Consider the following 25,009-nt stretch of genomic DNA (forward strand, 5'->3'; position numbering starts at 1 on the left):
CCCAGCCTCCTGCACGCTGGGATGACAGCTGTGCACCCACTGCCACACACAGCTTATACACAATATTTTTGCTTTGTAAAAAGAGAACTTGAGACTTCACCTAAAGCTTTCTTCCAAAAATTTTATGCTCTAATAATAAAAATCAAGGAACTATAAAGGGCCACTTGTGGTTTTTTTTTTTAATATGAAGTCTTTTTCTTTTTTTTTTTTTTTTTTTTTTTTTTTTTTAAGATTTATTTAGCTGGGCGGTGGTGGCTCACGCCTTTAATCCCAGCACTCGGGAGGCAGAGACAGGCGGATCTCCGTGAGTTCGAGGCCAGCCTGGTCTCCAAAGAGAGTTCCAGGAAAGGCGCAAAGCTACACAGAGAAACCCTGTCTCAAAAAAAAAAAAAAAAGATTTATTTATTTATTATGTATACAGTGTTCTGCCTGCATGCATCCCTGCAGGCCAGAAGAGGGCACCAGATCTCATTACAGGTGGTTGTGAGCCACCATGTAGTTGCTGAGACTTGAGCTCAAGACCTTTGGAAGAGCAGTCGGTGCTCTTAACCACTGAGCCATCTCTCCAGCCCCATAAATAAATAAATCTTAAAAAAATAAATAAATAAATAAAAAAGAACAACACATGAGAGCCAGGTGGTGGTGGTGGTGGCGGCGGCGGCGGTGGCGCACGATTTTAATCCCAGGCAGATCTCTGTGAGTTCGAGGCCAGCCTGGTCTACAGAGCGAGATCCAGGACAGGCACCAAAACTACACAAAGAAACCCTGTCTGGAAAAACAAAACAGACAAACAAACAAACAAAAACACACACGCATGTTTTCTTATGGATCAACTGTGACTGGCTTTAAATGCATTTATTTTGGCAGTGTTTGAGGTTTGAACCCAGGTTCTCACGTATCTCTCTTACCACCGAGTCACATTCCTAATCTGCCTGCTGCTTGTTTCCAGCTTCATCCCTCAACCCTCCTGCAGGAAAGCTTCCCAGGACCCAGTTCTCCTAACAACCCAGGTTCCGTATGCTCTGTCTACACCAGACTACAGGGTCACAACAGCCACTGTGAGCAGACAACAGAACTCAAAACAGGCTTCTGAGGAACACTCATTGGAGCTAGCCCAGGCAAGCCCCGTCAGTCTTCCGGAGCACCTCTCTGACCCCCACCCTCTCCCTGCCCTCTGGGTATGACACACAGGCCAGGCCCAGGATGGAGAGGGCCTTGTGCATGCATTGCAGGGTGCTTGCGAGGATTCTCAGTCACTCTTGCCTGTACTATCCTTTCCCTCAGCTCTCTGCCCTGTCCTCACAGAAAGCTTTCCCTGGGATTTCTCACACAGTACCACTTCACTCTCCACTCTTGTTCTCAAGGTGAGGTTTCTTCAGAGGGGCTGGAGAGACGGCTCAGTGGTTACTAGTTCTTTCTGCTCTTATAGAGGACCTACATAGCAGCTCATAACCTTCTATAAAACTCCAGTTCCAAGGGGTGTGATGCCTCCTTCTGGCCTCTGAGGGTACTACGTTTGTTTGCACTTGGTGCTCAGAAATACATGCAAACAATCATATACATAAAATAAAACAACAATTAAGGAATCGTCTGAAACGGGGCTTGTTGGGGCTGCAGAGATGAAAGCTGAGTGCTTTCTTGATGCTCTTGCAGAGAATTAGCTCACTTTTCAGGTCCAACTACTTATACCTCTAGCCTTAGGGGATTGGATACTCCAAGGTGTATCTCGGGCCTCCAAGGTGACCTCCCCCACCCCCACATTAGTACAAAGTGGGTAAAGTACTTGATGTCCATAAAGGCCTGAATTTGAATCCCCATCACACACATGAAGAGTTACTATTGGTGGACTGAGTGGCCATGCTCATGCCAGGGAGGTGGAGATAAGTGCATTTCTGGGGCTCAGAGGCCAGCTAGCAGAACTGGCAAACTGGGTTCAGTGAGACACTGTCTCAGAAAATGGAGTGAAGAACGACTGAGGGAGGTACCCAGTGCACCGTTTTGGTTTTGACCACTTGACACAAGCTAGGGCCATCGGAAAACGGACCCTTGCTCTGTAAGAGCCAAGTCTGTGGAACATTTTCTTAATCGGTGTTAATTCGGGAGGGCCCAGCTCACTGGGACTGCTTCACCCCTGGACAGGTGGTCCTGGGGTGTGTGAGAAAGCCGACTGAGCAAGCCAAGACGATGTTGTGTTCCTCTACAACATCTGCTTCAGTTCCGGCCTCCAGGTTCCTGCCCTGCTTCCCTTCACGGTGGACTGTAAGGTGTCAGCCAAATAAACCCTTTCCTCCTCTAGCTGTGTTAATCCCACTGCCCGAGAAAAAGACCGCTACCACATTTTAAAGCCAAATCTGAAGCAAGCTTCAATTCAATACTGGGCAGGTTGGTGGAGTCTCTAGCCAGGTCCATCTCTGGCTTCCCAGAAAATGGCCACGAGTCATGCCTTGCAGAGGCTTAAAAAGGCCACTGTATTTCCCATCAGGTCCAGTCAGGGGCAAGCACACATCCTGACATATCTGCCTACGTACACATGTGATCAAGCACATCTGCGGTAGTTGAGTCAAACAAACCTGTTTAGGGGAGTGAAAACATGGTTTGTTATCTCCATAAACAACAGCCTCCAGCATTTCGGGAAGTGTCTGTCCTTGGACAAGGGACTTACAGGTTAGAGGCATTTTTCTGTATGGAGCTCTTAGGTACAGTAATTAAAACGTAAAATGTAACTTTGGCTCTTACAGTTGCTGTTGGTCACATGTTTTCTTCCCACACTGGAAAGCAAACTGGGGCAGTCTGCACTGGCCTCTACCTTCCGGTGCGCAGATGGGTGGGCACAGCTGTTCATAATAAGTACGTATCAGGGGCGGGCTAGCTTTGGGTTCACTTCTGGCACAGACTTTTTTTTCTCTTTGAAGCTTCAAATATTTCCTCCATCCCCGGCGAGTAGGAAAGCCGGGGTACACCCCCAGAGCAGCCGTTGGCAGAAGCTTTGGGCATCAGGCCTGTGATAAGCTGGGCAGGGTGCCTGCTGTCTTCTACCTGGACCTCTGCAACAAGCAAGGGATGGGGCCAGATAACAAGGACAGCTGCTGAGCTCTCCTGAGCGCTCCCAGGGCTTCCCTTGCAGTAGGTGGCAGCCCGCAGCCTCTCCCTCCCTCCCTCCCTCCCTCCCTCCCTCCCTCCTTCCCTTCCTTCCTTCCTTTTTTTTTTTTTTTAATTTTTATTTATGTATGTGTGGTTGGAGGCCAGAGGCGTCAGATCCTCTGGGGTTGGAGTTACAGGTGGTTGTGGGCTACCTGATGTGGATACTGGGAATAAAATTCCACTAAGCCATCTCTCCAGCCCTTCACCTGCCTTTTGATGGGCATTGGGCAGAGGTCCAAGGAACCAGAGCTTGGCAGCCACCATCTTGACCCCCGGTGTAAACCTCATATGCTCTTCCTTACAGTGACTGCGCATGCTCTGTCTGGCTAGCTGGTTCCAGAGGGCTAGCTGGTATCTTTTTTTTTTTTTTTTTTTTTTTTTTGTTTTTTGAGACAAGGTTTCTCTGTGTAGCTTTGCACCTTTCCTGGATCTTGCTCTGTAGATCAGGCTGGCCTCGAACTCACAAAGATCCGCCTGCCTCTGCCTCCCAAGTGCTGAGATTAAAGGCGTGTGCCACCACCGCCCGGCCGCTAGCTGGTATCTTGATTACTGTCTCACTGTACTGCAGCTGTTCAACCTGTAGGTCGTGGGGTCTGGGTTGAATATCAGATACCTTGCATATCAGATATTTACATTATGATTCATAAGGTTCTCAACCTTCTTAATGCTGTAGTTCCTCATGTTGTGGTGACTCCCAACCATAACATTATTTTTGTTGCTACTTCATAACTGTAATTTTGCTACTGTTCTGAACCGTAATGTAAATATCTGTGTTTTCCGATGGTGACCCTTGTGAAAGAGTCTTTCAATCCCAATGAGGTCCCGACCCACAGGTTCAGAACTGCTGCACTAGAGCAAAGGTGACACTTGCTGGGAAAAAGTTACCTTGTCAATGAAACAGCTGGGAAGAAACCTGAAGCAGCCTGATGCTTCTTGGCAAAGGTCTTGAGGCGTCCCACAAGGATGTGCTCTGGTCTTTCTGGAAGGAAAAAAAAAACAAATATTAAAATAGCGGAGGGTGTCCGGGTGAGATGATGGAGGGCCTTGGACTCCAGGCTCTGCTGTCCCTGCTGTAGGCCAGTGGGTAGAAGAGAACACTGAACGGATGGGAACAGAGTGACAAAACCCAACTGCATAGTCATGGAAAAGTCCTGTAAACCGAAGGATTTCCCCCGTATTTCCTAAAGTGCGTTCACTATACCACTGGATGTCAAACCATCTCGGCCCTCCCCTCCTGCGTATAATTCTCTGGTTACAGTAGGGCCAGGGAACGCTCACACTTGGAGAAGAAAGGGCACAGCTACCACGGGCAGATCTTTGTCTGCACAAAGCAAACCCTCCTGTGTCGCGCTGGCGGGATGAGGGGCAGCACGACCAGAAACTCAGACGCCTGCTACCTCCAGCAACCCTGGCCTGCACCTCCGAGAAACAAGGCTGATCCTAGTTTGTTTTGTTATTTTCCTCATGTGTCCCGCGTGTGTGCACCTGCGTGTTCAGTTGTGTGCGTGCGTGCGTGCGTGCATCGCTGTAAAAGCCAGCAGTTGCCGCCAGGCATCTTCCTCATTGCTTTCCACTTAGTTTTTGAGACAAGGTCTGTTGTGGGACTTGGATCTTAGGCTGGGTTCTTTGGCCAGTGGTCTCTGGGATCTGACTGCCTCAGCCTCCTGAGGGCTGGGATTATAGGGAAGCCACCGCACTCAGCGTACTTATGGGGTGTTAGATTCGAACTCCTGACCTGTGGTTATAGGCTTTACCCACGAGTCACCTCCCAGAGCCACAATCCATGCTTCTGACATTCAAGGTTTTGCCAGTTGTGAATTTTATGTAAAATAAAACAATACAGTATATATTTTTCATATGTTTACTTCACTTAGGGCTCTGTGTGAACTTCACCCTCATTGTTCCAAAGTCTCGGAGACTTTGTTGTTATAGGCTACCAAAAAGTTATCCATTCTCTTGTTGATAGGTTTCTATAGTTCCCAGTTTGCATGCACTATTAGAAAAATAAAAAGGGTCAGGCATGATGGCCCATGTCTTTAATCATAGCACTTGGGAGGCAGAGGCAGATAGATCTCTGAGAGTTCATGACCAGCCTGGTCTACCTAGTTCCAGGATAACCAGGGTTAAATAGAGAGACCTTGTCTCAAAAGAAACTAACAAAAATCTAAACAAAACAACAAAAGAAAAGAAAGAAAAAGTAGTGATATGGCCATTCTTGTCATGTCTTAGAAAATTATATATTCGGGCCAGTGATATGACCCAGTGGATAAAGAGGCTTGCTGCCAGGTCTGATAACCTGAGTTCAGTCCCAGGGACCTACATTTCGGAAGCAGACAAGCAATTCCCACAAGTACTGACCTCCCCGTACGTATGCCCAATGGCACTCGCACCCTCACACAAGCAAACGTAAATAAATGCAGAAGGAACACGAAAGGGTGGAGGGGGAAGATTTCTTCCCAAATGACCCAACCTAAGATTTGTGAAGGAATTATGTATGACACGCTAAGATCTGGGATTCTGGACCCAACCACCGCCTTCTTGTGTTCCCAGCGTCCGTATCTTTGTTTTTTAAAACAGGGTCTCATTATATAGCCCTGGTTGTCACAGAACTCAGTTTGCAGAGGAAACTGGCCTGGGATTCTTGTTTCTGCCTCTGCCTTCCGAGTGCTGGCATTAAGGGCGTGTGCCACCACACTCGGCTGATCTTACATAAGAAAAGTGGCCGGGCGGTGGTGGCGCACGCCTTTAATCCCAGAATCCCAGCACTCGGGAGGCAGAGCCAGGCGGATCTCTGTGAGTTCAAGGCCAGCCTGGGCTACAGAGTGAGATCCAGGACAGGCACCAAAGCTACATTGAGAAACTCTGTCTCGAAAAACCAAAAGAAAGAAAGAAAGAAAGAGAGAGAGAGAGAAAGGAAGAAAGGAAGGAAGAAAGGCGAAGTGGGGTGCGAACAGTCTGAACAGAAAGCACCGGCCCTATGTCCTCCCTGTCCCTCAAGTTCTCAGGGGTGACCGTCCTGTCATGCCAGCATTTGGGCCTGCCTAGACTATATAGAGTGGAAGGCCAACACTGAGAGACCTTGTCTCCGACAGAACCAGACACACAAAAAAGGAAAACTAGAATGCCAACTTCACTGCACGTGTCTGAGAAGATGCAAGCTGAACGGAGACACCACCGCCATGCTTTTACCCACCGAGCATGCGCAAGCGCACGCACGTCTCCCTCGACCAATCGGTGGCTACGTTGGACGTCGGGGCGGAGCTTCCGCCGACACATGCGCACGGCCGGGCGGGGCCTCTTCCTTCTCGCTGAACGCCGCCGACATGGTGAGTGTGTCTGCCGGGCGCTCCGAGCGCGGCTGTCCTGGCGCTCGTCCTCCGCTCCTGGCGGGCGAGCCGCGGCGTGGGGTGGCTCCGCGTGACCCAGGCCGCGCGCGGGGAGGCGGCGGGGCGTGGAATCCGACCCTGGGGAGCGCGGCTCGCGGTCGCGTGGAGGCCCCGCCGGGCGCCTGGGCCACGCGTGCGCAGTGGCGGGCAGTTGCCGGGCCCGAGGCGCGGCGGCGGCCTCGACCTTTTTAAAACTCAGGAAAAAGTGATCCGGAGGGCGGTCAAACTCGATCAACGAGTTTATCACACGGACATTAAAGGGGGCGTAGAAGGCGGGGGAGTTTCGAGGATGGGTAAGAGCAAATCCGGGGAACTGCTATGGTGGGAAGTGGCTACAGGGTATTTTAGGCCGAAAAGAAAGGCTGGATATTAAGTGCAGATCCGGCCTCCGGGTGGCTCTGAGTCTTAGGTTGCCGGTAAGCAGCGGACTTGGAATCTTTAAAACCAACCTCTTTTCTTCCTGTTTTAGGTGTTCAGGCGCTTCGTGGAGGTTGGCCGGGTGGCCTACGTCTCCTTTGGGCCCCATGCAGGAAAGCTGGTGGCGATTGTAGATGTTATTGACCAGAACAGGGTAAGCGTGAGAAAGTGTTTCTCGACCTTTTAGTTAACATGGCAGTAAGTTGGACGGCATGTTAGAGCGTCCTCGGGTGGGGTTCTTTAGGCTAAAGCTTTACCTTTGAGGAAACACTGGACTCAGAGGTCTGAAAGCACAGATTAGAGTTAGCTCATCTTAGATGACCCCTCACCAGATCACCTAGGAAGATGTTTTAGTCACGACCAAAGTGCAGGCGAGCTTAAATGAGGTAACTGTAAAAGGAGTTCAGAGGGGCCGGAGCTGAATCTCTGTAGGTAGAGTGCTTGCTTGAGACCCTGGAGTTGATTCCCAGCCCTGAAGTTGCTAGGTGTGGTGGCTTCTGTAGTCTTAGCCTCTGGAGGTGGAGGTAGGGGAACCAAGAGTTTGCCCCCAGCTTGGGCTGCCTGTCTGAACAAAACACAACCAAGGTGGGACATTGAGCTCACAGGAAGTGTGTTGGCTTTGTTTGAATAGCAGTGTACATTCAGTTCTGAAAAGACCCGGAAGTTTTATAGTTTGGGGCCAACTTGACTTTGAGGTGCCCACCTGAGATCCTTGGTTTTGTCTTCTAGGCTTTAGTGGATGGACCTTGCACTCGGGTGAGGAGGCAGGCCATGCCTTTCAAGTGCATGCAGCTCACTGACTTCATCCTCAAGTTCCCACACAGGTAACACCCTGCTCTGTCCCCCTTTCCCCTTGAGAATATACAGACAATGCAGAAGGTTCGCAAACAGACCTTAATTACTTAAAATCACCCAGTCATTTTACCATCATGGGAGTTGTCCATATTTGCTTTCTTTTCCTTTCCTCTGTTTTCACAAAGCTCAATAAGAATGCCTACTCTTGTTCCCAGAGTCACTTTGCTGTGTTATTACTGCTGTTGGCAGAAGGAATCGTACCCGTTGCTTCATTCATGCTGGGCAAGCACCACATCGGCCTGTGGTGTTGTTAATGTGTATGCTTTGGTGTTGAGGTAGTTTTCCTGCTGTGTAGCCCAGACTTGGCAGTCTTCCTGCCTTGGCCTCCCTTGGTGACGGAGGTAGTGTGTGCTACAATGCCCTGCCTGACAGTGCAGAAATCTTGCCAGTGATTTGATGGACTTGTGGTGTGCCGGTTACTAAGTATTTAACATAAATGAAGGCAACAGAATGGGGTTTTTGGGGAGGGGTGGAGGAATATAAATTAGAACCCTGTCCTGCCTTGCTGTGTGGTTGGTGCACGGAAGCATCCTCTGTAGTGTGCCACCACAGTAGATCAGTGTGGTTTGGGAGACAAGTGCAGTTCAGGGTGGGTAGTTAGAGTCACCATACACTGGAGTGGTTACAGGGGAGCTAAGGGGTAACAGCAGTGATAGAGTTTTGGTGGGTAAGAACTTGGCCAAGTTAATGTACACACTATAAACAGGTGTAAGGAGCAGCTTTTGTTCATTACAAAAGACATGGTTTTATGCACATGTACTACGTAAGTGGTAAATGTGTTCAGAGGTGATTTTCCCTATCTTTGAAATTCATTTTTTTGGACGTTGTCTAGTGTGCCTGTGTGTTATGAAGACAGCTACAGTTGGGTGTGACAGGAGGGTGGTGCTGTCCTTGGGAGTGTGGCTACAGAGCTGATTCATTCACTAATACGTACTGGTCTTGCTCTTCATAGTGCCCGCCAGAAGTATGTACGAAAGGCTTGGGAGAAGGCAGATATCAATACAAAATGGGCAGCCACAAGATGGGCCAAGAAGATTGATGCCAGAGAAAGGGTAATAGCATAAAGCTTTTGAGTTCTGGGGGGGGGGGTCCGGTGAATGCTGATGAATGACAGGAGAGATCATCTGTATTTATTTTTTAACAGAAAGCCAAGATGACAGATTTTGATCGTTTCAAAGTCATGAAGGCAAAGAAAATGGTGAGTTTTTAGATGTACATTTTGTATTCTATGTAGGGTGAAAGGAGACAGTGGCCAGTCTCTGATGGTGGTACAGTTGAATTTCATAGTTCTTGAAATTGTTAGTTGGGGCCAGTGAGAGAGCTCAGTGGGTAAAACTGCTCAGGTAAGGGCGCTGGCCTATGACCTGACTTTGAGTGTGGGGACATGGTGGAAGGAGAGAACTGATCCACAGAATTGTCCTTACATCATGCACACACAATAAAGACTGTAAAATAGTATCCTTATTTAAATTTAGTTGTGTGGAAGAAGCATTTTAATTCTTTTCTAAACAGTGGGCATAGAGCAAGTTGTGTTCATGCCTGCCCTGAATGCTCTCGTTTGTTCCCCCCCCCCCCCTCAGAGGAACAGAATAATCAAGACTGAAGTGAAGAAACTTCAAAGAGCTGCTCTCCTGAAAGCTTCTCCCAAAAAAGCACCTGTTGCTAAGGCTGCCATTGCTGCAGCTGCGGCGGCGGCGGCGGCGGCAGCTGCAGCTAAAGTTCCAGCCAAGAAGGCCACAGGACCAGGCAAGAAGGCTGCGGCCCAGAAGGCTGCCGGGCAGAAGGCTGCAGGCCAGAAGGCAGCTCCTCCTGCTAAAGGTCAGAAGGCTCAGAAGACCCCAGCCCAGAAAGCACCTGCTTCAAAGGCAGCTGGCAAGAAAGCATGAAACTGCAAAGGAATAAAGGTTCTTTTTGACATGTTGGCAGATCTCGTGTGGACTCAAAGCTTGTCGCTGAGTGGGTATTAGAAGACAGGTTGGGGTTGTAAATAGGATCAGTTAAACTCACTCCACCCAGGCCTTAAGAGCATATAGCCACAGTCACACTGAACCTGTATACACAGATACTATGACAGAACAATGTGGCTGTCCCTTGTACATATAAATTATTTCTCACCAACAGGTGGACTTCTATCACTTTGAGTCAGTCTAGTAAGATTCTCTAGAGCTAGTGGGGCTGGGTCATAGCTTAGTGGTAGAGTTTGTTCCTGCCTATTTGGGGGTGGGAGGGTTCTTCCCTTCTCATTGCAGGATTTTGATAATTTTGGACTGTAAAATAAGCTTGCATATTTCTAGGAAAGTTGCAAGGGAAGCTTGATCATTGTAAAAGCAGGACATGGAATCCAGAAAAGCATTCGCAGAAAGTCATTTGTAAGAGAAGTGGGTAGGTCATTTGTAGGATTATTTACAGCAGGCTGGGGATTTTTCAGTCTGTTCTCCAGTGTTGACACCTAGGCAGAGTGGGGTACTGGAATACAAGTCGTAAATGACTTGGGGTAAGAGGGTAGTTCTGCCATTTTAAGCAGCTTTTGATCTGGTTCCACTGCATGAGGTGGCAGATTCCCAGGGTGCACCTAGGAAATGGTGCAATTTGAAGCAGTTTGAGTAGCCTTTTAAGAAAGGGGTAGCCGGGCGGCGGCGCACGCCTTTAATCCCAGCACTTGGGAGGCAGAGCCAGGCGGATCTCTGTGAGTTCGAGGCCAGCCTGGGCTACCAAGTGAGTTCCAGGAAAGGTGCAAAGCTACATAGAGAAACCCTGTCTCGAGAAAAAAAAAAAATGGGGAATGAGCCTGGTGGTGGTGCACACCTTTAATTCCCAGTGCTCAGGCAGATCTCTTGGGTTTGAGGCCAGCCTGGTCTACAGAGTGAGTTTCAGGACAGTTGTTTGTTTTCAAGACAGGGTTTCTCTGTGGAGCCATGGATACTTGGCAAGGCTGGCCTCAACTCAGAGATCCACCTGCCTCTGCAGGGATTAAAGGTGTGCATCACCACTGCCCAGCTGAAACCCCATCTTGAAAAGGCAAAGGAAAGAAAAGAGTATAAGCTAGACAGAGGCAGGAAGCCCTCTCATGAGCCAGCCAGGGCTACACACTGAGACTTAGCATCCCAAAAAGGTGACAAGTGGAACTATGAGGTAGGCCATGTTATAGAAGTGGCAGTTGGGTTTAGCCAGCTCTGATTGGCTTTCAGATGGGAAAGATGGTGAAGATGCTCCTGTCTAGGCACTTTGGAGTGCACATTGGGGGCTAGCTGCTAATCAGGACGGTTGATGGCCTAGAGAAAAGACCAGCTCAATTCATTGGATCCTATTGGAGTGTATGTGTCTAGGGTTGAAGATTATGGGGAGAAAGGAGTTAGAACGTGGATAGAAAGTAGAATTGAGGTTAGTACTATGATTCTCCAGTCTCAGCCATCATGATTGCTCTGAGCACACCCCACGGAATTGAGTAGAAAAAACACAGATCTGGCTGAAATGGTACCCTCTTCAGAGCATTGCAGGCAGGGAAGTATAGTGAATAACTCCATGGAGTTGCCTTAATAAATCCCCACAGTAGGGAAGGGGCCCGCTGTGAAGGGTTGTGGGAAAGTGGACAACATGGAACCGGAATCTCCAGCCATGCCATTACAGGATTCCTGATTTACACACTGAGGGTGGGGCGCGGGGTGTGTATTGCTTTCAACTACCAGATGATTTGTTAGGAAGGAGCAGGTTGATTCCTGCACCAGAGCAGATACCTACAAATACTCAGGCTGGCTTCTCTGCCTGTTTGCAGGAGGGGCCAGTTCTTTACTGCACTGATCGTGGTGGCTAGGAATTAGCACCTCAGACTGGGTTTAGAATAACCTGAGGTCAAGGCAGGTGGGATGAGTGGTCATGGAAAAGAGGTGCCTGGGAGCAAGCAGTTTCAAAAGCAGGTCTTTAGTGATTTGTTGTCAGGGGCATGAAGACTGGGTTGAGTATTAAGGATTACTTAACCTTGGGACTGCAGGGGACCATCTAACTTTCAGAAAATGGGTTCACACTTTGCTTTTCTGGCTTCCAATTTGAGCTCTAGCAGACATCCTGCCTTAGTCTTCAGCATAGGCTCTCAACCACCACACCTGCTTTTTTCTTCTTGAACATAAAATGGTTTGCTTGAGGAAGGGTTTTGTGTAGCCTAGCCATGAACTCCTCATTCCTACCTAGGCCTTTGAAGTTCTGGCAATACAGCTGTATACCACCATGCCCAGTGAGAAATAAACTTTAATTTTCTGCCTTATAATTTCTACTGCTTTACCATTTTAAAGAAAGGTTTTTTGGAGCTGAGGATCGAACCCAGGGCCTTGTGCTTGCTAGACAAGCGCTCTACCACTGAGCCAAATTCCCAACCCCAGAAAGGTTTATTTTTTATGCATATGAATGGTGTGTGTGTGTGAGTGTGTGTACCTCATGCCTTTCTGGTGTCCCTGGAAGCCAGAAAAGGGCGTTGGGTTTCCTGGAACAGGAGTTACAGATGCTTGTGAGCCACCTTGTGGGTGCTGGAATTGAACGCTGGTCCTTTGCAGGAGCAGGTGCTACTAACTGCTGAGCCATTTCTCCAACCCCATCATTACTTAGGTGTCTGTGTGGGTGTGTGCTCATGAGTGCAGTGCCAGGCCGCCCAGAAGAGGGCGTCAGATTTGCGGGGACTGAATTGAGCCTTCTGGACTCAGGTGCTGGGATCCTTTCCTGCCACATCAACTAAGAAACTGCACTGATGGTCCAATTTTTATTTGTAGAAGTGTGGGTTGTTCCCCCCCCCCCCAATGTTGCTATTTAAAATTGGTGCCAGAGAAATAGCTTGAGCGAATTTGTGTAATTTATGTGCAGAGCCTCCGGCAAAGGTGTGCCACTTGCTGTCCCAGTGCGCATGCGCCCAGAGTCTCAACACCTACCCCTCAGACCTTCCCAGTGCACACGCTTCGGAGCCCAAGGGGTGTGTTAGCTCCTCTCAAGTGCGCACGCGCTCAGGCACACAGCAACCCGTCTACTCCGCCAGAACGTCCGGTGGTGGGGCCGCGGTACCACCGAGATGAGGCCTCCGGGCGGCCTAGAGGGGCCTGCGTGCGCTCGTGCTTCCGGGTTGGTGGTGTGGCGGGCTCTGGGGTGTAGAGGGTTCCGGCGAGTTGATCGTCAGTTTACTGCTGGAGGTTCCCGGTTACGCGGGACCTTCTGTGCTCCCAGCCCGCCACAAGCGGACCGTCTTAGTGAGTTCCCCCGGAGCGCGGGGCGCCATTCCAGCGTCCTTACAGCCTCCCTGTGCTCAGACCCACGTGCCCTGTGAGCGCACTGCAAACTGCAGAGTGGAGACCCGGTAGCCCTGCGTGGGCGACAGGAGGGCCCCTGGGTGGGGGTGTCACGGTGGGAATTACGGAGCCCGAGCATCACAGGCTTCAGTGAAACGGGGGAGGGTCCCTAGCACTCCTGCTGTTCTCTTGGCTTCTAAGGTCTCGCTTATCCAAAGCCGGAAGACAGAGCAAGAAGCCAGGGACACCAGGCATGCTTCAAACCGCTTGGCCTCAGGTGAGTTAGCTTCCTCCTCAGACTAGCTGTCAGTTATCCGAAAGCCTGAAGGGTTCCATTGACCGGGCTGTATGTAGCCTATGTAAATATGTGATGGAGGAAATACGTATCGGGAGTGATAAGGCTCACGTCGCAGATACTAGTGGAAGAAAGGATACCCACGTCTATACATCCCCGAGTGTGGAAGCTCAGATCGTGTCTGCAAACGAGTCACTTGCTGGAGTTGGAAGTTCTTCACTGAGCTGGTTGTGGTGTCCGTCGCCAGGAGGGTATGCTGAAGAGGCCGAGACAGGAATGTCAGGAGTTGGGAGCCAGCCTGGGTTGCACTTTGTGTTGGAGAGATGTATAAGAGTACTTGCTGCTCTTCAGAGGAACAAGTTTGGTTCCAAAATCCCTGCTGGGCATTTCAGTCACCTGTAACTCCAGCCTTTCCAGGCGAGCTGATGCCCTCTTCTGGTGTGTGGGAGTACTGCGCGTGTATGGCATCCCATCACACATCCATCCATAAAAACCACAAAACCTTATTGAAGAGTTTGCTTCATCCACTGTGGATGTGTGCTCAAGAGACCAATGTTCTCTGTGTGTGCGTTTTCTTTGACCCCCCACCCCATTTGTGTGTATACAGGTGTGTGTGCCACAGAGGGTGTGTGGAGGTCAGGCGACAACCTCCAGGAGTCAATTCTACCATGTGGGTTCAAGGGATCGAACCCAGGTGGTCAAGCTTGGCAGCAAGTACCTTTACCCACTGAGCCCTCTGGGGGAGGAGAGGGGCTCAGGAAGGTGGAATTGGCTGGGAGCGAGGTTTGCTGTGCCCTGTGGGTGCTCTCTACACTTTGAATGTTGAGTCTACTTTTTGGGTTTTTGTCATGCCGAGTGCACTCACCGTGTTCACAGCTGAGGCTGCAATGAAGTCATGCATTACAACGTGTGGGAAAACCTTGGGCTCGTTACGTGTTTGATTTAATATTAATGTTTTGGTCACCGAATTCAGGAAATGTTTGCTGTTGCTGTTTTGTGACTCAGATTTAGTTGTGTGACACCACTGGGGCCAGACCCACAGTTTTACAGCTGTTGTCCCAAGGAAGCAGAACACACACACTTTTTTGAAGAGAGCCGGTTTTCTCTCAAGGCCTGAAAATGCCGTTTGCAAAGCAGTGGCTTTTCTGATGTCATTTCGCTCCACAGTGGTGGGTCTGGGGAATCTGAAAAGAAGCTGGGGAGAAACAAGTGAGGCTGAGTTCCTAACGGTCGTGGGCGGAGTCAGGGTAGTGATAGCCAACTGTAATTAATCCTATAGAAGAACAGCGGCACCTTCGGTCACAAGGCATGAACAGATCAAGGTGGTACTGATCAGGAAGCTTACTTCCTGCTGGCTGGTTTCCTGGGTACCAGAAGGTACTATGCAGGATGCTTGGGGTAGGGGGTGTGGTCATCAACAGTCTTACCCAGTTGTGAGCTACAGTAATGATCAGCATGGCAAGATATGCCATGACTGCAACAGTCATGTGATGGTATGGGGGGCGGCGGCGGCGGTGGGGGGGGTGGGCGGGGGGCAACCAACTGCTTTCTGATTGGCTCTAAGGGTTGCTTCACAGGAGGAAACACATGCCTAGTACCACATACCTGGCCACAGACCCGGGGATGAGCCTCACCAGAGTGAAACTGCCCTCTAAATGTATATATCTCTGCCCACAGATTAGTGCAGCACTCGGACTGTATCTGAGGAAGTGCTTTGTAAGGCAGTGGCGGTGAGTGCAGGAGTTCACGACTGGTCCAAGCTCAGCTTTGGGACATCCAGCTCACATTCAGGATTCAGGGACCATCATGGAAGAGTGTGGAAAGATTGTAAGAACCAGAGGTCAGGGGGAACCAGGGTGAAACACTCTTTTGGACATGACAGGACCACTGTAGTGGTGAACCCGTGACAGCTTTAGTGACCCACATGAGACCTGCACAAGATCTGAAGCCAGTCAGCCATCTGGCATGGAGGAGGGAGACGCTCATGAGCTCCCCGACCCCTAGCTGAGGACCTGTGAACACATGGTGCTTTCTGGGGGAGGGAGTTTCTTCAAGGGCGTGGCCCCTGATAATCAACCACACCATGAACACATGAGCAATACAGAGTAGACTTGGAGGGAAATACACATACATGATAAGACATGGGTTGAGGTAGGGGTGAGGAGTGGGTCTAGGAGGTGTCAGGGGAGGACTGAGGAGTGAATATGATCAAAACACATGGTATGCATTGCTGGTGGCCATGTCAGGAGCAGCAGATGGCAGTTGGCTTCAGGGTGCCAGCCCACTAGGGGGTGAATCCCTGATGGGTGAATCTCAGATAGGCAAGGCCCCGAGACCACACGCTCCAGATGCCTTTTGCCTCTGCTGTGCCTTTTCTCTGGAATCTGGTATGGTGTGAATGGGTGTGGGGAGGTCCCCACTGCCTTTAATGGAATGTGTTTATCTCATGGAAACATCCCATTCTACTGGGACTTTTTACCTGTGGATTATTATGAAGATTATTTCTTCCTAAGCTATACTGCCTAATTAATAATAATGTTAGTTTAAGTAGAGTTTTGATAATTAAAAATAAAACAAGTCACACAGCTAGGACATAACACTTTCTACTGAGGAGCCATATAGACTGTGGCTTAGGTTAATGATTAAGAAAAACAGTTGAGTTCCAGTAGTCCAGCTAGTTTAAATTCTCTTAATCTTAATGTTGGGTGTTCACAGGTTTCAGAGTGCATCATAGCTGAAACAAAGTTTTGAAAATAACTTAAAGTTAAACTAAGATGTTTTTGTTAAATAACTGTGAGGTGAAAAACCCAAGAAGACAATCTAAAGTTTTAGAAAGGCGCGTAGTTGAGTGTAGGACTCTTTTTCCGAGACAGGATTTCTCTGTGTAGGTTTGGAGCCTGTCCTGGATCTTGCTCTGTAGACCAGGCTGGCCTTGAACTTACAAAGGTCCACCTGGCTCTGCCTCCCGAGTGCTGGGATTAAAGGTGTGTACCACCACCACCACCACCACCACCACCACCACCACCACCACCACCGCCGCCCTGCCAGTGAGGAACTCATTAAGATAAGGGAACAAGAACAAAGCAGCCCGATTATCATTATCTGATATGCCTTTCTTGCTAGGATTTGTTGGTGATCAAAGATGATTAATTCCTTATACCCATTTCTGCCCTCAATTTCCTGATATAAAAAACTATTGATGAGTGGTATGTACCCTAAAGATTTAAAGTAGAGCTGATTGATTGTTTTTCATGTATAAAAATGTAGATTTGTGATTCCTTTAATATTCCTTATAAGATTACCTTTCAAGACACATAATAAAGTGATTGGTCCTTTCTTTATAACCGCAAAACACAGTGTGCCAGTAAAAGAATATCTTGCTTGCTTACACACTGTTAATCTGTAACAAGTTGCTTGGGTATGAATGTACATGAGTTCTTGGGATAATTTGTTTTTCACCTGTAATGCATAAAATGTTTAATCATGTAAGGGATATGGAAAACATGATTTTTTTACTTGTATGCATTGTAATTTCTATATTGCCTGAAATATTTTGCTGAGGTGTATAAGGTGTCATAAAGATAGAGTTAGAAAGAGTTAAAGAAAAGCATCAATAACGAGAGAAGGAAAACATCAAGAATAAGAGACTAGCCGGGTGTTGGTGGTGCACGCCTTTAATCCCAGCACTCGAAGCAGAGGCAGGCGGATCACTGTGAGTTCAAGGCCAGCCTGGTCTACATTGTGAGTTCCAGGACAGGTACCAAAACTACACAGAGAAGCCCTGTCTCGAAAAACCAAAAGAAAAAAAAAAAGAATGAGAGAATAAGGAAGAATAAAGATAGAGTTAGAAGGAAAACATCAAGAATGAAAGAAGGAAATCACCAGGAAAATAAAGAATGGGGAGTGCAAAAGAAGAATAAAGGAAATGTCTGAAGGAAACCATCAAGAGAGTGTGAGTGTCTTTTTCCCTAACCCCCTCAGATAAAAAAGTCATAGTACATGCCTACTCTGGATTCCCTTTGAGCCCTGAGCTGCTGGAGGCCGGTTCTCTAGGCAACAAAAATGCATGTATGAAATTCTCGAAGTATTAACAAGAAATTTATTTTACATAAGAAACACCAGGTAGCTAGGCGGTGGTGGCGCACACTTTTAATCCCAGCACTCGGGAGGCAGAGCCAGGCGGATCTCTGTGAGTTCAAGGCCAGCCTGGTCTACAGAGCAAGATCCAGGACAGGTACCAAAACTACACAGAGAAACCCTGTCTCAAAACCAAAAAACAAACAAAAAAACCAAAACAAAACAAAAAGCCAAAAACAAAACAAACAAAAAAGCAAGCAAGCAAGAAAGAAGAAGCCCAGGTAACAGACAGGAGTACACAGGATGGCAGTTCCCTGGGGGTCCGTCTGTGAATCCAGAAATAGATTCCTTCTTGTTGCTGTGGTCACCAGGAAGAGAGCGCCCCCTGGGTATTAGACTGTGGGTTAATAGCAGTGAAGACCCCAGATTGTGTAGATGACGCAGTGCTGGGCTCCCCATTTGAAAGCGGGAAATTGCTGCATTGGCTCCTGGCTGAGGTGCTGGCTGCCCTTCCCTGAGGCCTCCTCAGAGCCCCCTTGTCCTCACTCCAGCTTGACCCGGAGTTTGCTGTTTCAGGAGTTGGTGACCTTTGAGGATGTGGCTGTGTACTTCACACAGAGTCAGTGGGACGGCCTGCAGCCCGCGCAGAGGGCCTTGTACAGGGATGTGATGCTGGAGAACTACGCCCACGTGGCTTCTCTGGGTAAGACCTTGTCAGAGCCCAGCTGCCTCCTCAGGGAGTCTGGGAAGTCTCGGGTCCTGAGGTTGGATGACTGTCGTAAGGACTTAGACCCCAACCTGGTGAGGTAGTTAGGTTGATGGGCATCTCTGGTAACCCTGGTTTTCTACCTGTACACCCTCTTACCCCAGGTGAGGGTGTGTCTCAGTTACTTGAGGGCTGGGAGCCTTCTTGACACCCCAAGGAGTCCTCTGTCTAGCTTTCCACCTGGGGTAGAGGGTTGGTATCCCCAACTGTGGAGGGGCTCTCCCAGGGAAGCAGCACCAGCATCCTTGCTGAGGGTGCTTCCTCTCTTGAGGCCCAGGCCCAGTTCATTGTCCCTTTCCGAGACAAGTCATATTCCTCTGACTGTGTTATAGAGCCCAGGTTAGACCCCCGTGTGCTGCTCTGTCATCTGGAATCACTTCTCTCCCGATCAAGCCCGAACCGAGGTGGGCTGATAGAGGTCTCGGGAACCCATTGAGACAGGCAGTCTGTCCTCAACCTATCTCTCCTCCTTTGCTTCTGTAGTTGAATGCCCACCTCCCAAACCCATTCTCGTCTCCCAGCTGGAGAGAGGAGAAGCACCCCAGGCCACAGATCCCTGGGCCTCAGAGTGCCTAAGAGGCTGCAGTCCTGGTAAGTCCTCGATGCTCTCTCTATGGAAAGGGTTTCGTTGCTCTAGTGAGGGGGGGGCCTGGCGAGCCAGGTCTGACCTGAGCATGGGGGAGCAGCCCTGGCTGTGCGGCTCCTGTAGCCGGTTCAAAGGTCCCTGGTGCAGGGTTCAAAGGTCCCGGTGCAGGGTTCAAAGGTCCCCAGTGCAGGGTTCAAAGGTCCCGGTGCAGGGTTCGAAGGCAGCCGTCTAGGAACTCCACGCAGTTTTGCTTTCATCTGCCACTTAGAGTTCCTTGTGCCTTCACAAAGCATGGCAAAGACACGGATTTCAGCAGTGTTAAGGAAGGTGTTACCTGGTGAGCCAAACCGAGTTTTGCCACCGGTGAGGGTTTCACATTTAAGCCGTCGGTGGAAAGAGGGGCTTTGTTTTTGAACTTCCGCTGGCTGTGCTCTTTTGCCTTGTATTCATCACAGATGGGGCAATAGCGGACAGGCTGGGGGTGTCCTCCCTCCATAACCGCCCAGTCCTCCTCCATAGCCGCCCAGTCCTCCTCCATAGCCGCCCAGTCCTCCTCCTTAGCCGCCCACACAGCACCTTACTTCCCGGCTCCCCTAGACCTCTCCCAGCCTGGATTTCCCTGCCTGAAGACTGGAGTTCCAGCTTTGCTCCTGGTGCATGCTGGGATTTTGTACGCCCAGCCCCCTTGTCAGGGATTCCACAGACTCACAGCTGGAGGGCCAGCTTGTGTTCAGCTGCCTTTCCAAGAGAAATCGCTTTTCTCCCAAAGCAGTATGCAGGCTTTTGAAGACAAGATTATTTGGTGTCACTTAGAATTTGGGGTGCTTTCCTTCATTTGGAGAGTATCTGGTCTGTTGGTGCTGGGAGTTGTATTTCTCCACCTGAGGCCTCTAGAACGATGACCTGCCCCTGCTTTTCCCAGTTTCTTATTTTTTCCTGCTCTTCTGTGCCTTGGTCTCCATCCAGCTTTTCTGTCTATTCAGGTGGTTTGTGTGCTTATGGTGACCCCTCTTCCGCCCCTCCCCCCTCCCCCGCCCCCCCCCCCCCCAATTGCCTACTTCCTTCCCATTTTCCTTGCCATAGTTCACTTTCCGTCCCTTCTTTGGGGGCAGATCCTGGCCACCCTGTCCTGGCTGCTTCTAGTGTTTTCTCCATTGTTTATCAGTAGGGTCTACTGTCTCTCATCCTCTCTTTCTCTTTTAATTTCTAAAAGTTTATTTTCATTTTGTTGTGTGTATGTGTGTGTGTGTGTGTGTTTTAAGCACATGCCACATGCTGGGTGATGGCAGAGTCCAGTTATGAGCTACCTGACGTGGGTGCTGGGAACTGAACTTGGGTTCTCTGGAGGAACCGCAGGTGCTTTTAACCGCGGATCCATCTCCCCAGCCCCTCTCACCCCTCTCATTCTCTCCTGTTGGATCTCGTAGCCATTTCAAAGGGGTGTCTCTCAAAATCACCCTGCCAGGGAGATTATTTACGCGTCCTGCTTTCCTCCTGGACACTGGCTAAGGACTGCCATTCTTGTGCTTGAATTGGTCAGATGTTGAGTCTTGGACCAAGGACGAAGAGCTCTCTTTGAAGCAGGAAGCCTCTGGAGAGAGAGCAGCCTGCAGGGTGCCCAGGGGGAGGGTGCTCAGAACGGATGCTCAGCACTGTGCCGGTGAGGACAGCAGGACAGTGAGGCAGATGTTCAGTTCCAAACCAAAGCTGGTCCATCGAGGAGGCATGAAGTGCTATGAATGCAAAGAATGTGGCAAGATCTTCAGGTTCAACTCCAAGCTGCTTCGCCACCAGCTGAGTCACACTGGGGAAAAGCCCTTCAGATGTAAAGAGTGTGGCAAAGCATTCAAGTTCAGCTACGAATGCGTCATCCACGAGAAGAATCACCTTGGCGAGGGGCCCTACGAATGCAAGCAGTGTGGCAAATGTCTGAGTTCCAACAGATCCTTAACCCAGCACCAGATGGTCCACAGCAGAGAGAAGCCCTACGTCTGCCAGGAGTGCGGCAGGGCCTTCGGGAGGAGCTCGTCCTTCCTCCAGCACCGGAGACTGCACACGGGGGAGAGCCTCTTCCAGTGCCAGGAGTGCTGCAAAGTGTTTGGCTACAGGTCCCAGTTACTCATCCACCGGCGAGTCCACACAGGCGAGAGGCCTTACCAGTGCCTGCAGTGTGGCAAGGCCTTCTCGCACAAAGTGGCTTCCCTTCAGCACCAGATAGTGCACACTGGGGAGAAGCCGTACGCGTGCAAGGCGTGTGGGAAGGCTTTCAAGTGGTACAGGAGTTTCGCTCAGCACCGGAAACTGCACTCCGTGGAGACGAAACCGACTCGGGGTGACCCAGCCTTAGCTCGGGCTCCTTCGCAGGAGCCAGGTGCTTCTTCTCCTGCAGCTGTGCCGCCCCTGGCCTTTCCTCCAGCTGTGCTGGTTCAGACCTCCAGCCCTTTGCTCATGCTGCTGCCCGCATCTGGAGGACCCTCCTCATCTGCCCAGATAACGCTCGTCTTCCAGGGCCTTCCTCCCGCAGTGAAGACTTCCCCGGGTTGAATTCCTTCTCGGCCCTCTGCAGCTTCATCTTAGCACTTTCCTGGGTCCTTCCACCAGCAGCTGGTGCCACATTAACTTCTTAATGAATCCACTTGAGGACTGCGTGGGTAGAGACCAGAGCACTGGCCCTGCGGACTCACAGCAATGGCTGGGTCTGCACTGTGGTCTGCTGCGCTTAGAGAGCCGGCAGGTTGATTTGGAACCCTGACTGGCCTGTTGTGATGAGAAGCAACCTGCCTGGGGGCCTGTGAGATGGCTTGTGACCAGGCCATACGGCCTGAGTTCCATTCCTTGGGATCCACACAGTAGAAGGAGAGAACGGACTCTCCCAAGTTTTCCTCTAAGCCTCCACATGGGCACCCTGGCACAAGTGCCACCTTACACACACACACACACACACACACACACACACACACACACACATAAGGAAGAAGCGTGCTAGGAGACATGTAACACATGCAGGAGTAGAGAATTGGAATGAGCTTCTGATAATGCATTTTAGAATTTAATACAGATTATTTTTTTCAGGTTTTCTCAGTTTTGTTTTTATGTGTGCACGTGCGTGCACACGCAGGTGTCCTCAGAGGCCAGAAGTAGGGGTCAAGCCCCCATTTACAGGTAGCTGTAAACAGCCTGATATGGGTGCTGGCGACTGAACTTGGGGGTCCAGGAAGAACAGCAGGTGCCTTTAACTGCTGGGCTGTCTCTCCAGCCTGACTGCAGTCTTCAGCGCTGCAGTGCCGATAATGTGGGGGTGTGGGCACCACTGGCCATGTGCTGCCTCTCAGAGGTTTTGAGGACCCCCTGCAGTGCAAATGCCAGTGAGAATTCAGGGGTGCACTAACGCCTGCGATACCATTGTGTGCAGTCCTGTCTTTACATAGAAAGGCTCTTCCTTTGGTTTTGTGCCTTATGTCTAGCTGTTTCTCTCCAGCTTTTGTTTTCATAAATAAATATGCAGAAATGTCTTAGTCTCTATTGTATCTGTTGTGTGAACTTTTCCTAGAGAAAAATTGGTTTGTAAAAATTACATAAGTGTTTGTGCATGTTCATATACATATACATGCACCTGTGTAGATGTGTGTGGATATGGTGCACGTGTGTTAGAGGCCAGAGAACTGCCAACCTCGAGTGCCCTTGCCCACCTCTTTGGAGCCAGGGTCTCTGGCCTGGTGCTCACCACTTGACTGGATGGCTATGAAGCCCCAGGTTCTTGCTTCTGCCTTCTCAGCCCTGGAATTACAAGCACAGGCTGCCACACCTGGCTCGCTTTGTTTGTTTATTATGTATTTATTTTGGCGGGCCCTGGGAATCAATCTCCCATTGATCCTCCTGTAAGGCAGGCACTTTACCAACAGAGCCGCCTCCCCACCCCCTGGTTTTGTTTTGAAAGCACCAGCTTCCACCGTGTGGCCCCTCCAGGGAGCGGAATTTGGTGGAGAACTGGGGAGCGCCCAGCAATACAAAGCCACGCTGGAGTAAATCCAGCTGCTTGTGTGGAATCTCAGTGCAGTGTGCCTTGAGTTCTGTGTGTTGGCCTTTAAGAGAAACCTGTACTACCGTGAACAGGGCCCAGGAAAGGGGACTGGTAAAGAATGGCTATGTGTTTACTCCCTTTCATGACCTTCCTGGACATTGGTGGACCTGCCCCTTTGTTCTTTATGGTCATTCATATCTAGACACTTGTCAGAAGCAGTGGGTAAAGAAACCTTTATATGCGTATTTAAACTTCCAAGTTTCTGGTGTGCTTGCAAAAAGGAGAAAAAAAGTAGTTTTCTGACTCAATTCCATAAATTCCTGGTTTAGGGTGTCTGATGCTCCCAGGTACCCGCTTGGTGAGATGTGCCTGTGGGCTCCTGGGAAGCCGTTTTGGTAAGGGACATGGGCATGACCACTTGTAGTTTCTAAGTCTGTCTTGGCTTGTGTCGCCTCCTGTGGAGCCTGTAGCGATCCCAGACCTGCTTGGAGCGCTTCAGACCTTTTCTGGGCATGCGCAGTGTGCATGCAGCCTTACTGGCCACCAGAAACCTCGGAGCTTTCTCTGGTGTCTGTTGTGCTCATCTTCCTGTACGTCCTTGGCTGGCCTCCTCTCTGCTGGTGCTGTAGCCCAGGGCAGCTCTGGGGTTGAAGTTTGTTACTGACTGTTTTGCCAACGCTCCCCTGCAAAACTAGATGGACAATGTCCCCAGAATGGGGATTTTCCGAGATGTAACACAAGCCCGCTAGGGCTATGGTGCCGGTGAGACGACTCAGTGGGTAAAGGAGCCTGCCGTCATTCTGCCGGACTAAGTTCATCCCGGGATCCCCGTGAGGAGAGAAAACCCCAGCTACACACACACACACACACACACACACACACACACACACACACACACACACACTGCACACTAAAATGGCTGGGATGTGGTGGCGCATCCCTTTAGTCTCAGTACTCATGAGGCAGAGGCAGATCTCTGATAATAAATAAATCTAAATAAATAAAATGTAATAAAACTTCTTTAAAGAATAGGGGAAATGAGGGCTGGAGAGATGGCTCAGAGGTTAAGAGCACTGACTGCTCTTCCAGAGGTCCTGAGTTCAATTCCCAGCAACCACATGGTGGCTCACAACCACCTAATGAGATCTGGTGCCCTCTTCTGGCCTGCAGGAATACATGCAGATAGAACACTGTATACATAATAAATCTTAAAAAAAAAAAAAAAAGAATAGGGGAATGACTGAAATTTAATAACAATAGCATTTTTTAAACGGATGCATGGAGATGCTCTGCGTGGAGTGGGAGTGAGCCAGCTTAGAGAAGGGCAGAATCTGGCGTCACTTACAGCTGTTTTACCTTTGCCCAGATCTTGAGGAAGTTACATTTCTAAGAAGAGTAAACGAAGCAGGGTGTCTTTCATTCTGAATTGACAGCTGTCCCGTGGAAACAAAGATGATGTGAGTCATGATTTGTTCGGCTGGACACACAGACTCCAGGACAGTTTGATGTTCCTTCTCTCTGCCCCAAACGCCAATGTGGGCTGAGCCAGGAAGATTTTCTTAATGCAGCTTCAATGCATCAGCTCAGGAGGTCCAACCTTGATCCACTGGCACTGTTTTTTGTTTGTTTGGTTTTTTTTTTTTTTTAGATTTATTTGTTTATTATGTATACAGTATGTATGACTGCAGACCAGAAGAGGGCACCAGATCTCATTACAGATGGTTGTGAGCCACCATGTGGTTGCTGGGAATTGAACTCAGGACCTCTGGAAGAGCAGTCAGTGCTCTTAACCTCTGAGCCATCTCTCTAGCCCCTTGGTTGGTTTTTTTTTTTTTTTTTTTTAACCTCTCCACAGGACAATGTAACCTGTGGTCTTTGACTTTTCCACTACTAATGTTATCGAACTTAGGTTTTCTTCTCATCATTGAATTGATGTTTTATATGTATATTGCAGAAGTGGTACATGTCCACTGTGGGTTATGTTTGGTTTGCCTGTGTCCCCAGAGCTTGTTTCCAGTGTGTGTTAGGTAGGGCCTCTGTTTTCTGGAGGGGTTACTGTGCAAGGAGAGAGTTCTTGTGAGAGTAAGTTCCTTTCTTTTCTGTGGCTTCCTGCCTGATGCCATTTGCCCTGTTCTGTGTGACCAAGGTGGCCTCCACCACAGGCCAGACCAGCGGCCTCCAGAACTATGAGTTAAATACTC

At 49.5% G+C, this 25,009-nt stretch overlaps 2 protein-coding genes and 1 long non-coding RNA gene across 9 annotated transcripts; 2 read left to right on the forward strand and 1 right to left on the reverse strand.

Moving 5' to 3' along the window:
* Positions 1 to 2,337: 2,337 nt before the first annotated feature.
* Positions 2,338 to 6,816, reverse strand: LOC121831025 (uncharacterized). The gene is made up of 2 exons (XR_013053007.1): positions 4,027 to 6,816; positions 2,338 to 3,044 (listed from the first exon to the last, which is right to left on the reverse strand). It is a non-coding gene; the product is annotated as an uncharacterized LOC121831025 (long non-coding RNA).
* Positions 6,293 to 9,724, forward strand: Rpl14 (ribosomal protein L14). Its single transcript, XM_042282002.2, has 6 exons — positions 6,293 to 6,467; positions 6,997 to 7,098; positions 7,674 to 7,768; positions 8,752 to 8,851; positions 8,944 to 8,997; positions 9,380 to 9,724. The coding sequence occupies exons 1-6, from the start codon at positions 6,321 to 6,323 to the stop codon at positions 9,683 to 9,685; spliced, it is 804 nt and encodes a 267-aa protein (XP_042137936.2). The 5' UTR covers positions 6,293 to 6,320; the 3' UTR covers positions 9,686 to 9,724.
* Positions 9,725 to 9,860: 136 nt separating this feature from the next.
* On the forward strand, positions 9,861 to 22,302 carry LOC102913344 (uncharacterized). Of its 7 annotated transcripts, none has more exons than XM_076577382.1 (6): positions 12,882 to 12,899; positions 13,265 to 13,340; positions 15,036 to 15,185; positions 18,012 to 18,138; positions 18,685 to 18,792; positions 20,328 to 22,302. In XM_076577382.1, the coding sequence occupies exons 3-6, from the start codon at positions 15,165 to 15,167 to the stop codon at positions 21,329 to 21,331; spliced, it is 1,260 nt and encodes a 419-aa protein (XP_076433497.1). In that variant the 5' UTR covers positions 12,882 to 12,899; positions 13,265 to 13,340; positions 15,036 to 15,164; the 3' UTR covers positions 21,332 to 22,302. The 7 variants fall into 7 exon arrangements, with proteins under 7 accessions (XP_076433492.1, XP_076433497.1, XP_015841122.3 ...); XM_076577379.1 differs by lacking the exon at positions 12,882 to 12,899 and adding an exon at positions 12,919 to 13,024; XM_076577381.1 differs by lacking the exon at positions 12,882 to 12,899 and adding an exon at positions 13,086 to 13,097.
* Positions 22,303 to 25,009: the final 2,707 nt, after the last annotated feature.

Source organism: Peromyscus maniculatus, chromosome 7, assembly GCF_049852395.1.
Source record: "Peromyscus maniculatus bairdii isolate BWxNUB_F1_BW_parent chromosome 7, HU_Pman_BW_mat_3.1, whole genome shotgun sequence".
In the NCBI taxonomy this organism is placed as follows: Eukaryota; Metazoa; Chordata; class Mammalia; order Rodentia; family Cricetidae; genus Peromyscus; species Peromyscus maniculatus.

What these genes read in the sequence shown, in the direction of transcription:
- LOC102913344 (XM_076577377.1), top strand. Translation starts at nt 12,850, where the DNA reads ATGAGGCCTCCGGGCGGCCTAGAGGGGCCTGCGTGCGCTCGTGCTTCC. An exon ending in CGCCCACGTGGCTTCTCTGG is followed by an intron (nt 18,139 to 18,684) that starts GTAAGACCTTGT and finishes TTGCTTCTGTAG; the next exon opens with TTGAATGCCCACCTCCCAAA. An exon ending in CCTAAGAGGCTGCAGTCCTG is followed by an intron (nt 18,793 to 20,327) that starts GTAAGTCCTCGA and finishes TGAATTGGTCAG; the next exon opens with ATGTTGAGTCTTGGACCAAG.
- Rpl14 (XM_042282002.2), top strand. Translation starts at nt 6,321, where the DNA reads ATGCTTTTACCCACCGAGCATGCGCAAGCGCACGCACGTCTCCCTCGA. An exon ending in CGCTGAACGCCGCCGACATG is followed by an intron (nt 6,468 to 6,996) that starts GTGAGTGTGTCT and finishes TTCCTGTTTTAG; the next exon opens with GTGTTCAGGCGCTTCGTGGA. An exon ending in ATGTTATTGACCAGAACAGG is followed by an intron (nt 7,099 to 7,673) that starts GTAAGCGTGAGA and finishes TTTGTCTTCTAG; the next exon opens with GCTTTAGTGGATGGACCTTG.